We start from the raw sequence: 13,893 nt of genomic DNA, 5'->3' as shown, positions 1-13,893 counted from the left end.
CCTTTTCTGATAAAGGGTCTAGGCCCGAAACGTCAGCCTCTCTGCTCCTATGATGCTGCTTGGCCTGCTGTGTTCATCCAGCCCTGCACCTTGTTGTCTGTGAGAGGAGGAGAATCCAGTTGTCAGGACCAAGTGAACAACCAATCGCATAAATTGACCTAGCAATGTTGATCTCCTGAAAGAGTTTGAAGACCCGGGCTCGAAATTAAAATGTAGAATGTCAAAGGTAATAATCTTTGCGTTGTCACCTGAACAGCAGGCTAATTTAGGATCAAGAAGATTGGAGAATTAAAAAAGTGGCTGATCGAATTGAGAAGAAGTGATTTTGATTTGAGGGAATCTGGCACCAGTATTGGTTAAAGAAAGGGATTCTCTGTTGGGATGGTCTTCCCTTAAACCAAGCCAGTATTAAAGTCCAGGGCTGTGGATGAAGCTTTGAATTAAAAGCTAGAGAGAAGGATTCATATGAAGGGTGACTCCACAATCTAAAGAAGATAGGCAAACCAATAGAGCAGCGTAGTGATTTGGGTATTGACAAGAACTAGGTAGGAAGGAATAGAGAGTTTAACAATATCTCATCAGCGAATGAGGTTCATACAAAGAATAGCAGTTTGAATAATATTTAAAGGTTTTGTATTTGAATAAACAATTGTAACAATTAATGAGCTAGCAATGCAGTAGAAATACAGTCATTCTTCAGTATCCATGAGCTCACGAATCACGAATTTGCCTTTTCACGCTAAAAAATAAGTAACCAATGTTTCAAAATCCGTGTGCTAAACTTGCCTGTCCATGACCACTTTTACTTATGCAACAATCTCGTTCTCGCTCTCCAAGCTGTTCCAGTACACAGCTCTTCCCCTCAACCCTCCACAACCAAAGGCAGAGGTGCTCGTGAGGATGATCAGGTCGCGGACATCCACAAGATGGAGTTAGAGGACAGGGGCGCGTCACTGGGGGGAGAGTGGCCAGGGATGTGGGGAGGCGCATCAGCACTGTCCTCCACCTCCAACATTTAATAACCACCCATAACGCCCTCCAACAATACCCGGCCTTGGTACACAGAACGTCTTACCATTATCGATATGTTACAAAGCACTACAATTGCTCTTAATTAAGCTCTGCACTCATGAATTCACTATTTGCAGGGATTGTCAGGAACAGAGCCCTCACAGATATGGAGGAATGACAGTGTATGATTTTGATCGAATCATCATTGCAGATACATAGTTCCCACCAACCAGATTTGGGAATTAACAATTCAGGGCATAGTACGTTTTGAAAAGGCAGACAGAATGGAAAATGAGAAGACGTAGCCGTGATGGTAAAGGATGCCATTAAGACAGTGATGAGAGAGGACCTTGGACCAGAAGATCAGGTAATATAATCAGTCTGATAGAAATTAGAAATAATAAGGGTCAGAACAGCATTGCTAAGAATAGTTTATAGGTCTCTGAGCTGCAGTGATAACATTGGGCAGAGCATTAAGCGAGAAATAATGGCAGCTTGTAACAAAAGAAAACTGATATTCATATGGGACTTTTTATCTTCATTATAGACTGGCCAAACCCACTTGGCAAAGGTGGTCTGGAAAAAGCATTTGTAGAATATTTTATGCAGCAGTTCCCTGGCACACTAATCAATTGGGATAAAGCAGTTTTAGATCTAACATCATATAATGCGACAGGTTTGATTAATAATCTCATGGCAAAAGGTCCCCTGGAAGGAAAAAAATAATGATGACATTACACTTGACTTCCATATTAAGTTTGAAAGTGATATATTCCAGTCCCAAACAAGATTAAACCAAAACAAAGCCGACTACATAAATATGGAAGATAAAGCTAGCTAAAGTTGATTCACAAGTAGAGTAAAAGATACAACTATAATAATAAACAGTTGGAAATATCTAAAGAAACAATTCAAAATGTTCAACAAAAATGCATTACTTTATAAAGAAAAATGAGCCAACAATAGAGATCCACCTATGGCTCGCTGGAGAAGTTAATATGGTATAAGAGTAGAGACGAGGTTTATATTATTGCAAAACAGTAAGGGTGAGAATTGGGGGGGTGGTGTCAGAAACCAGTGAAGGGTGATCATACAGTTGATTAAAAAGTGGTAGGGATATGTGAGATTAAATCAACCGTGAATATAAAAACAGATTTCCAGAGCTTTATACAAATATGGAGAAAGAAAAGTAACTAATGTAAACATTGGCCCTTCGAGACAGAGGAAAAATAATCATTGGAATGAAAATATCGCAGAGAAGTTGAACAGGTATTTTGCATCTTCACTGTAGAAACCACAACTTACATACCAGAAGTACAGCATAACCCAGGAACTAATAAGTGTAAGGACATTTGACATAAAGATGTATAAAAATCATTATTGTTTGGATGTTGAATTTTAAAGTGGAGCTAAATGGGTTTTGGTTTTAATTTTGTGGCAGTGACATTTTTAAAAGGTTTGCTTTATTAGTACTGGGTCAGAACAAAATTTTCAAGAAAGGATGTGACTTCAATTAAATGACCAGATAAGTCACACACGAGATAATTGCTAGTTCTCCAGGGAACTGCTGTTCTTTTCCCACATCACCTTTGCCAATTTGGTTTGGCCAGACGATATGAAGACAAATATCCTACATAATTATCACATTGCTTATATTAGAAATTGCAATCATGTCTTTATTAATGCTCTGTACAACTACTCCCAGCAGGTCTTCTGACCCTTAATATTCCTAATCTCTATCAGATTGAACTCGACTGCCTGACCTTCTGAGCAATGTTCCCCCTAAGCTGCGCAGCTACAAAAATTATAAAGAATTTTGGTTGCTTAACTAAGATCCCCTGTCACCACCGTCTCTATGGCACCCTTACTATCAAGGCTACTCCTTTCACACCTTACAAAAAGAGGGGTCAGAGCCCACTAGCAGGTTCAGTTCAGAAGGAAAGATCTGAACTTGCTGTTTGGCAGCCTCAATGTAATCAAAGTCTGAGAGAAATCAATGAATTATCCTGTCTTTGTATCTCAGGAAGAAATGGAAAGAATTACATCTGGTGAACATGTAGAAATTTGCTGAAAGGAAACACTTGTTTTACAGTTACCTTAGAAGTGATATTTTATTTGAGTTGAGTGTCTGTAAAGGACATTTTCCCAGCTTGGAGGTATGGTAGAGTCATATATTAGGATATTCTGGGTGGGGAAGTCACAGAATATGGTGGAATACAATTCTTCTGCAGCAGATGGCTCACACAACCTCATGAAAGCTTAGTTTTGAGTTGCTAGATCTATTGTGAATCTATCCCATTTAGCAAAGTGGTAGTGTCACACAACGTGATGGAGGACACAATTCCAATGTAAAAATTTCTCCACCATCTGCAATGGTCACTTCTACAAATAGTCATAAACAGATATACCCCTCAGTAGGAGCAAGGTCAAGTCAGCTTCTCCCTCTTGTTGCTTGTCACAGACGTAATCTGATTGCTATATACTTACCAGGACACAACCGGAAGTCTCCCCAATAGAGAATTATTTCAGGAAAGAGTAATGTTTAACTTATTGAATTGGTGACCCACAGGCCCACTCTAATGCTCTGGAGCACAGGTTCAAATTGACTGGGTAAGATTTTTTTCTCTGTAGGGCAGAAAGGCATCATCAGGCTTCTCCTGAATACCAGCTATTCACAGTCCTCATCTGAATTCCTTGCTGGAGCACCAGTCTGCACATTTGCCTCCTGGTATACCTGTACACACTCTCCTCCTCCCCATGCTGACCTAGCTGCAGGCCACCCAGCACTCTACACTACACTTTAAGATTTTTGTAGTACCAAAATATCTGATCTGTTGGCTGCGAACATCAGATCAAGTGGCCATGTTTCTTCAACAGACATGCTTCGTAATGAGACAGAACTATGCACTCAGTTTTTGTGTATCTGAAAATAAATATGTAGAAAGGATGGACTTGGGTGGCATGCAAAGTGAGAATCCCACAGTCGCAGCATCTGCATCTTGCACTTCCTACCAATAGCAGAGTAAGATTTGGAAAGGAACATAAAATAAGATTGTGAGATAACAAGGTGTAGAGCTGGATGAACACAGCAGGCCAAGCAGCATCAGAGGAGCAGGAAAGCTGACGTTTCGGGCCTAGACTCTTCTTCAGAAATAGGGGAGGGGAAGGGGATTCTGAAATAAATAGGGAGAGAGGGGGAGGCGGATAAAAGGTGGATAAAGGAGAAGATAGGTGGAGAGGAGACAGACAGGTCAAAGAGGCAGGGGTGGAGCCAGTAAAGGTGAGTGTAGGTGGGGAGTTAGGGAGGGGATAGGTCAGTCCAGGGAGGATGGACAGGTCAAGGGGGCAGGATGAGGCTAGTAGGTAGGAGATGGGGGGGGGGGGGGGTGGGGGGGGGAGGGGGGGATAGGCGAGAGGAAGGACAGGTTAGGGAGGTGCGGACAAGCTGGGCTGGTTTTGGGATGCGGTTGGGGGAGGGGAGATTTTGAAGCTTGTGAAGTCCTACTATCTCTAAAATAAGATTCTGTTGTCACCCTGAATGTATACAGTGACATCAGATGCAGTGGCTTTAGTTTTGCCAGTCCTAAATTGCAGAGCACCATCACCTTTAAGGAGCTTAGATGCACACCTGCCTGTTCCCCATTAGTTCTCTGCTGCTTCCTCCTGTTATGTGTAATCTTGTCCCACAAGAGAAAAGGGTTGAATGTCAGAGGATGTGCTGCAGTTTGTTCGTGTGACATGCTGGCCACAGCTGAATAGGCAAAAATTGAGAGGTGGACAGCATTGGTATGTGTGCATGGGTTAAATGGAGCATCTGAATGTGAATTCTTAATTCTGATTGCTGATGGGGCTGCGCTGCATTGAGCGCAGCAAAGGCTGTTGTGATTGGCATGCAATATATGGAAAGATGCGTTCACTAACCTTGGCCACTTTTGTGGGCTCATTGAATTTTTCCCAACACTATAACCATGACATTGGGCAAGACTTTGGCCTCTTCAGTCAGCTACTCCCATTCCCTTTGCAAGGTATGGACTTTTGTGGAAACATGACCTATCTTCTCCTTCTCAACCCCATGGACAATACAGCAATGAACAAGCCACAAGTCCTCTTTTTGACCTGTAGCTCCATTGACAAGCTTCTTGCTGCCATCTGAAACTTCCTGACATGGATCCATCAGCCGTGTAGCCCGAGGTGCACCTATTCTTCCTGATCTGGCTATGGAATATGCTGCAAGTCAGCAGCACATCTCATGCTGGGCTGCTCATCACAGTCCTGTTTCTGAGCAAACCACATAAAATTTACATGTTGCCTGCCATTCAACCCAATGCAGGGTCATTGTGTAATGTGATCCCTGTGCCTACGTAGACCCCTAAGTGCGTGATGAAGCATGTATCAAAACTGCTTTTTTTTAATGTTGGATGTTTTAATTAGGTATCGGCTGAGCCTGAAGGCAAGACCTTTGTCTACCAGGGATTTGTCCAAGGCAAAGACTTCCGACAGTTTGGCTTTCAAAGGCAAGGTTAGTAACAGATCTGTTAATGAACAACATTGATCAGAAAGTTCTGGCATGCAGTAGCACGATAACCAAAAATGCAACTTATATAGTCTGCATCAGATTATTGAAAATCTTGATGTGACACTAGACTTTAGAAAACACATCTATAACATACATACTGAATGTCTATTCTCTGTTAACACTAATAGAAAATAGATAATAGGTGTAGGCCATTTAGCCTTTTCAGCTTGCGAGGCCATTCTTTATGGTCATAGCTGATTGTCCAAATAAATCCCCTGCTCCTGCTTTCTCCCCGTACCTTTTGACCTCCATAGCCCTAAGAAGTATATCTATCACCTTCTTGAAAACATTCAATATTTTGGATCAGCCATTTCCTGTGATAGAGAATTCCACAGATTCACCACTCTCTGGGTGAAGACATTTCTCCTCATTTCTGTCCTAAATGGCCTAACCACAAGCCTTAGACTGTGCCTGTCATGGAACTGGGAATAGAATCTGAAATTTTGCTATTTGATACTGCACAACTGCTTAGTAGATTAGTAATTACTCTCTCTATTATTTTGAGACTTCATTTTAGATTGCATCATGCCCCTTCGAAAACAGTAAAGAATTTCCAAGTGATAAACAAAATGATCATCATTAATACCACATTTGAAATTCATTACATCTTAAAAATATTTTGTTTCCTCAATCCTCAATTCTAAGCTTATTTTCTTTGACATTTTCCATTTAAAGACAGAGTGATTGCATGGTCCAAGATCATTAATCCACCTCTCTTTGTCCCCTTTGGTTTTAATAAATTGCTTTGAAATCTAGCCTCCAATTCTGTGGAAAGGGTCAATTCACCATTCAGAACATGAACGGTTTTTCTCAGTACAGACGCCAACAGAGCGGTTGGGCTCTTCCTGCACATTTTTGTTTTCCTTTCAGATTTAACTTGTATTCAATGCAAAAATATAAAATAAGCATGCTAAAGGAGTATGACCCTCTTGGTAAAAGAGTAATCCTTTGTATTTCCTTTAAGCCTTGATACCATCATTGCTGACCCTGCATAAGCAGAAACAGGGCACTCTATGACTCACTGGGCACCTATACTACATAATGTGTCTCATAGCCACCAGACTACTCCTCGTTGACAGTAATGCCCGGGTATTAGCAGGGGAGGGTTTTTATTTCCCATTTGGTGGAGGGTGGAGAGGTTAGCGGGGTGGGAATGAGGGGGAGAGATTGAGAAGAGATGGTGTCTAACCATTGGAAAGCCCATGAGATTAATTTAATGGCAGAACATGATCGCTAATTCTGGACTCCATCTCCTAGCCACAGGCAGCTGGGTTCTGTCAGGTTGGCAGGTGTGCAGTGGGGTGGGGTTTGAGGTTAGGGTGGGGCATCATGGAGCAGATCATGACCTCACACCAGAGAGGGTTCAGATATCCAGAAGTGGTGAAGAATCATGGAGGGTAACAGGGTAGCATATAGAGTAAGTGGTAACCAATCCTGCTCCTCCTGGTCCAAAAGCTGTCCTGCAAAGCACCTGTTTGTCGTTACAAGCTGGTTTTCGCTGGAAATCAAGCCGTGCACTGTTAAAACTGGACATGGAAAAGATGGTAAGATCTTAAGCATAGAGCCTGCCTTGTGAAGGTTGGTTCGTCATATCATATCCACGTCCCCTGCCCCTCTAACCCAACAGCACAACCATCACTTGTGAAGTCGGTGTGATCAAAGTAAGTTTGTTTTTTTTTAATTTCAAAATGATCACTTCACATCAACTCCAAACCCACATGGTTTTGAGAGTTAAAATTCTCCCATAACTTAAACAATTTAACATCACCAGATACGTGTTTAACATATACCAGAGACTCAACATTATGGCCTTAGATGACTTTCCTATTCGTAGCTGCTTGTTTAGGCTAAACCTGATTGTCCAAGGCTGTTGACTCTGAGCTTACTTTCAAAGCCCACTTTCTATCCCCTATCAGAGCTTCCCATCGTCATCGCTGCCCGTCCCTCCACTTCAGCTTCTCTTGCAGCTGCTGATCGTCTTTGGTGTGAATTTAATCGCCTAATTCTTGTTTTCTCTCACCTTCAGGACCACTAGGAGGAGAACTGGATAGAGATAAATCCAATAACTACTATAGCACAAACAGTAGTTCTGTAGCAGCTGCCATCTTGGTACCTTTCTTTGCGCTCATCTTATCAGGATTCGCCTTTTACCTCTACAAACACAGGTGACAAATGTACATCTTTTTTGCATTGCAGTAGGGCACATAGAAAATGACAATGTTAGCATGCATGTGAGAAGCAGACTTTCTCTGTACAGTGAGACTGGTACCGAATGCAATGGAGGTTTGTGTCAAAATTAATGGTTCAGAACTATTGATGATTAATGTACTCCTTTCAAAATAAAAGGTGTTAATTCAATGCCATGCAAGGAATGATATTGTCTTCAATGCTTTCCAGAATATAGCTAGAGATTGGCCGAACATAGACTTTAACAGATCAGGCTGTGAGGACTGATAAATCATGGTAAAACCTAATAAGATATCATTTCAACTAGAGTGAATATTGATGCCGTTGTTTAGATTGTTCCATTTTAAACATAGTGAAAAACCAATAAAAGGCTGAGCTTTGGAGCTAAGTTCGCAAGTTATTTTTTTTCTGGGCTGATTAATGAACATAATCAGTTGGCAGCCCTTTGTGTTTGGAAGTAGGAAAATGCAGCAAGGATTGACTATGTGGTATCAGGAACAACATTAGGTTAGCCTTGGGGCCTTTTTCACTGATTAGCTACAAACATCCTTGGGAGCCCAGTAATACTCAAACATCTCCTTGTACTGCCAAGGCTGGAAAATAGAACCCAGGACTGGATTTTGTAACCTCTTTCTGTGTTTGATACAGAGATATCATTATTCTGAATCAGGGAGTAGGGCACTTTCAGAGATTTATAACCGTTTTGTCATGAAACCAAAGTGCAATACAAGTGCCAGTTTCTGCCCTTCCTTTCTGGATCCTTTACCTCTATTGAAGCCGACTCCCATACTGGGGAATACTGGTAAGACAGTATCACTGAGGAGCATCCTTGCTTAGAAGTTGGTCAATTTCGATCCGACTTTCCTCCTAGGGACGTAGGGGAGCAGTATGTCCTGCTGTAAAATCCAGCTCAGAGAATCAGGAAAGCAAAAATATGTAAAGTACTTGTGATTTTTTTTTTAAAGATCAGAACCTACAATACAGTGAAATTCAAATTAAAATTAAAAATAGCAGACAGAAAATAGGAGGAACATCAGGATGATAAGATAAGCTAAAGTGTCTGATGTTTCATTTCAAATTGTGTCTATTTTCATTTAGAGATTACATAATTCCATCAATTATCAATGTAGTTTTATTAGTGATACACCGAATTTCTGGAGGCACAAAAAGATGGAAATTTACCAAATAGGTCAAGGAGACAGATTTTTTTTTTCCCTAGACTGTCAGCAGGCTAAGAGTTATCACAAACATCTGAAATGACATATCAATTCTACGACTCCATTTACTGAATTATTCCTACATCTAACCCAGCTCCTTGACATTGCTGGCTGGGACTGTCTGCTGGCTAGTTTCCACAAAAATTTATAGCACTCCCCTTTATACTTCAGAAAAAAGGTAAACTAGTCATAAGTGATTTGTACTAATCGCAAAAGTGGAATCCAACGGGGCCACGTACTGCAAGAGGCGAATCTGGAACATTGTGAATAGTTTTAACTCGATGCTGTAACCCAGCTCATATGTTTTCTTTCCACTATACATGATTGTACTGTTCTTAATTTATGTTAGTGAAATTCCTTCTTCCTCCCCACCCAATTCTCTGCTTTTCTTTTCTATCCTCTCCTGAGGGCGGTGACTCATGCTGGGGTACGCTTCCATAGGCGTCGGCAGCCTTCTAATACCTTGCCCAAGTGGCCATTCTTCATATATGAGCCTAGACGGTGAGTGCTGGCAGATAATTCAACCATGGTGGGGGTGGGCATCACAGATGAGCCCGAAACTTCCTTACCTGACTTCCACGAAATGTGCATCTTTGACAGGGGCTCGCTGGATAGCAATCAGGAGGCACACCTGCCTGATTTTTTTTTTACCCATCTGTCCCTCTCTTTCTCTCTCTGTCTGTCTTTCTCTCTCTCTCTCTCTCTGTCTTTCTCCTCCACCCAGGAGCACAGAGGTAAACTGTGGCTCCCATACTGTCAGCCACGTTGAGACCAATTAACTCAGCGCAGACCATAGCGAAGATCTGGGACTTCCCCTGACCGACCATTTATCACTGAGTTAATGGAGAATTTGGGCAACCATTCTCGACACAAAGACTTGTCTATTTGAATAATATGCAATTTTCCAAATTATGTCCAAATTTTATTTTGCCCCGTTGAAGATAATCCCGTATAATTTTGATGTTTTAAATAAAAGTACCTTCCAAAAGAACACATACATCCATGAATTAAGTGTAATGTTGTGCTAGGTGGTACTGATTGAAAGGGGCAGCATGGTGGCTTAGCTCAGCAGTGAAGCACGACTGCCTCATAGCGTCAGGGACCTGGGTTTGATTCTAGCCTCGGGCTGTGTGGAGTTTGTACGTTCTCCATGTGTCTGCAGGGGTTTCCTCCAGGTGCTCCAAATTCCTCCCACAGTCCAAAGACGTGCAAGTTAACTGGATTGGCCATGCTAAATTACCTATAGTGTCTGGACTTGTGCAGACTGGGTCGATGAGCCATGGGAAATGTAGGGTGGGATGCTGTTCAGAGGGTTAGTGTGGACTCAATGTGTTGAATGGCCTGCTTCCACACTGTAGAGATTCTATGATTCTATATATTTTGGTTACCAATATAATTTTAAACACAATGGAGAGATTGTGCAATTTTGGGTTGAAGATGATTTGCTGAAAGTCCCTGTTTGGATATCAAGAGTTCAGTCTCATTGAGTGATGATCTGGCAGGACTGAGTAACTGAACCCTAAGGGGTATCCGCAGCAGGCTCCTATTCCTTGGCTGCCCCTTTCCATGTTGATCTATTTTTTTTTCAATTGAGAACTTTGTCTAAATGAAAACTGACATTTTTGTTTCTTTTCATTCCAGATCAAGACCCAAAGTACAATACAATGGCTATGTTGGCCATGAGAACACAAATGGACAGGCTTCATTTGAAAATCCCATGTATGATACTAACTTAAAGCCCACTGAGGCAAAGGCTGTGCGATTTGACACAACACTGAACACTGTGTGTACAGTAGTATAGCCCTCACTTTGACTACTGACTAACTGATATTAGCCATACCTCTACCTGGCAAGCAGTAACTCCTTTGGTGCCATATACCACATCGCTCTGTCCCACTGCTTGCTTTGCAGTGATACACTTTTTGACAACTTTCGTTGGGTCAAACACAGTCAATGGAGTTTTTGCTGGGACAATATCCTCAGACAACATGTCAAAGCAATTTCTTCTGGACTTCTAACACAGGAAGAACCAAAACCAAGTCCTGGATGGGTTTGAAACTCTCTGCTCTGGCTGCAATTGGCAGATATTTCTTCTTTTTTTGAGTTATGTATTCTTCCAAGAAGAGGTAAAAATGGACAGACAAGGAAGGACAAAACCTGTTCCATCGCTGACACTAAGATGTTCGACATACATAAAATTTACAACTCCCTACATCACAAAATAAGGTCACTGTTCTAAAACAGGCAGCAGCTTGGGGATTATTTTCAATTGTTGTATGGCAAATTGACTGCACAATTCTTTGCACTAGCGTGTTATGAATGAATGAGTAGGATATTGGCATTAAATTGGCTACAGGGTTTCTATACACTGACCATTGTACATAAGAAAAATCTTGCTTTAAAGACTTCAGTTTCCATTGCTGAACATCACACAACGTTCTCAATGCTAACAATAGGTATTAGATGGCTGCAATATTATTTCCTCCAAACTTGGATTCTTATAGAGTCAGTTTTTATTGATGTCAGGCTTGTGAGGGAGAAAGGTTTCTGAGGGTTTTTATAGTTCCTTAATTAAAGATCAATTGGATATTATTCTTTGAATTAAAAGCCAAAAAAACAACAATGGAATGAGATGATTTTTTAACACCATATAACTTTTCTGAATCTCCACAGGCTGTAGTTCAGAAATATTGTCAGAGAAATCTATTCTGTTTTCCAGCTAGCTTAAATAAACACTGCCTTTTGTAAATTATATTTAGCAAAAAAAACTTATTTATTTTCCCAAGAAGAATGTAAGAAAAATTGTTACACCACTTTTTGTTTAAAACAAAAAAAACAAATATTACAAATGTTCTGATAAGGGAGGTGAGGGGTCCTTAGTGGAGTTGGTACATAGTCATGTTTGCCAAATGTCTGCTGAGCCTTGTTTTGAGTTTCTTGGAAACTTTCAGATCTGCTGTGCCTGCTATTGTGTTAGACAAAAATTTATCCTACCTTCTTTAAAAAATGGCAGTCAATCGTGAGACGAGAATAAGACTGAGAATGAAGGTCAGCCCTCACACCAGGCAGCAACATTTGACAGCCATTGATGGCTACACAAATAGAATTCTGTAACTGATTAGCTATGACTTCCCAAAGATAACCATCAAACTGTGAGGCTTACAGGGAAAAAAACTAAAATTGATTTTGCCAAATAAATAGCAAGCTCTTTGGGCAGAAACTTGCACATAGTTGGGTGTGGGAGAGAACAATGGGAATTCCTTTGTTTCCTGGTGACATTTTGCCAGTTCTAAAGAGTGCCTTTACTTGTAACTTCTGTAACTCATAGCTTTACCCAAAACAGTTGGTATTGTGCAGAAAGCTGTTGTGATTTCTTTAATATATCTGGCATACAGCCTAAAGGATAAACTCTCATTCACAGCTATGGCATAGAAAAACTGTCTTTGAGAAAAATTCACTTTGTGTGGTTAGCGGCAACTTTACCAAGTCTTCTGAATAGGTTCTATCAAACCGCAAAATTGCAACTTATGGGGAATGGATAATGCAATACCTTGGGTTTAAGAGCTTTGAGATTACTGCTGTTGTTAATTGTTGGTCTTACTGGGTTAATATACTAAAATAGTCGACAGTTGAATGCCATTTCCCAAGATTTCCTATCTATTTTTCATCTAAATGGAGATGAGACAAACCCCTATGGAAATTTTTATATTAAATGTTTATGTTATAATTACCAACAAACTTTTTTCAGTTGTAGTTCGCCACTCACTCTTGTTTAATCTTTTTTGAGGTTTAAACTCCAATTGCCAATCTTGACTTTAGTAAGTGAATAATGTTACTGGGAGAGGTTAGAATAAGATTGTTATTATGTCCTTTGACTAGACAGAGGAAGTTTTTTTAAAAAAATAAAAATGCGTTGTTCCTGGCTAAGATCTTTGTCAGGAACAACAGAACTTTATCAGCAGAGCTTCCTCCATTTTTCTCTTGTTTTAAATTCTATGGTGAGCCTGTACCATAGTTTCATTAATGAATGAAATGGGCTTGATTTTTTTTCAATAATTGCATTTAGTTTAAACTGCGTATTATTCAGCAATTATGAACTGAACCAGGGAGGAGTTAAAGGACCCAACATTTTTGAAGATGTATGTATGTTCTTTAGTCTGAAGATTTCCCAAAAGTTCTGAAACATCAATTTTGAGCAACTTCCTTGTTTCAATTACCTATGATAGCACATACACAGTCATGCATGCATAGCATTTGCTATGTTTCTGTACATTAGCACATACTCATACACAACCTTGAACATAAAGTGCTCAATTTTTTCCAAAAATAAGACACAGAGGCTTTACATTTAAGAGAAGGCACAGAAAATAAGAGTGCAAGCAACAAAATACAAGAATTCCAGTTAAATCATATGAAAATTCTATCATGAATCTGAAATAATTAAACACACGTACTTATGTTTAACATTTTCCACATTACACTCCATCGACCTTTAATGCAAATTGGCCTTGCTCTGTTTTTCAGTTTTACTGCATTTAACAAAGAAAAGAAACGTTATCAATCAGATGGCAATTTTAGATTCCCTGTATACACTTAGTAACACAAATAAGAATCTGCTTGGTATATATTACAAAGTAGGCTGTTAATGGTGAGAATAAAGGGCTCAATTTGCACACTGAATAAATTGAGACCAGGTCAAAGTCAACAATCCAATCTATTTATTGGTGTAGTTGTGGATTGTCTCAGGAGGACTTCGTACCGTGGGCAAAATATCCATGTTAATTCAGTTCATGGAAATAAGCCACCTACTCTTGGAACTGTAGGACAGGATATGACAGAAATCAGAGAGAAAAGATCAATTTCTCCAGGAAGATATTTCATCAAGGGACAATATCACCAACT

At 40.3% G+C, this 13,893-nt stretch overlaps 1 protein-coding gene across 1 annotated transcript in view; it reads left to right on the top strand.

The window, feature by feature from the left end:
• Window positions 1-12,908, top strand: part of LOC109928798 (CUB and sushi domain-containing protein 1-like) — a 2,165,117-nt gene extending 2,152,209 nt beyond the window's left edge. Inside the window, exons 72-74 of the mRNA XM_048597409.1 lie at window positions 5,443-5,530; window positions 7,614-7,752; window positions 10,633-12,908. Of these exons, the coding sequence (XP_048453366.1) occupies window positions 5,443-5,530; window positions 7,614-7,752; window positions 10,633-10,792 (387 nt within the window). The 3' untranslated portion in view covers window positions 10,793-12,908. The remainder of the gene's footprint in view (window positions 1-5,442; window positions 5,531-7,613; window positions 7,753-10,632) is intronic.
• Window positions 12,909-13,893: the final 985 nt, after the last annotated feature.

The sequence above is a fragment of the Rhincodon typus genome, chromosome 5 (assembly GCF_021869965.1).
Source record: "Rhincodon typus isolate 14 chromosome 5, sRhiTyp1.1, whole genome shotgun sequence".
Lineage (NCBI taxonomy): Eukaryota > Metazoa > Chordata > Chondrichthyes > Orectolobiformes > Rhincodontidae > Rhincodon > Rhincodon typus.
Note: the sequence above shows the minus strand (reverse complement) of the source record. Positions and strands in the feature narration are given on the sequence as shown.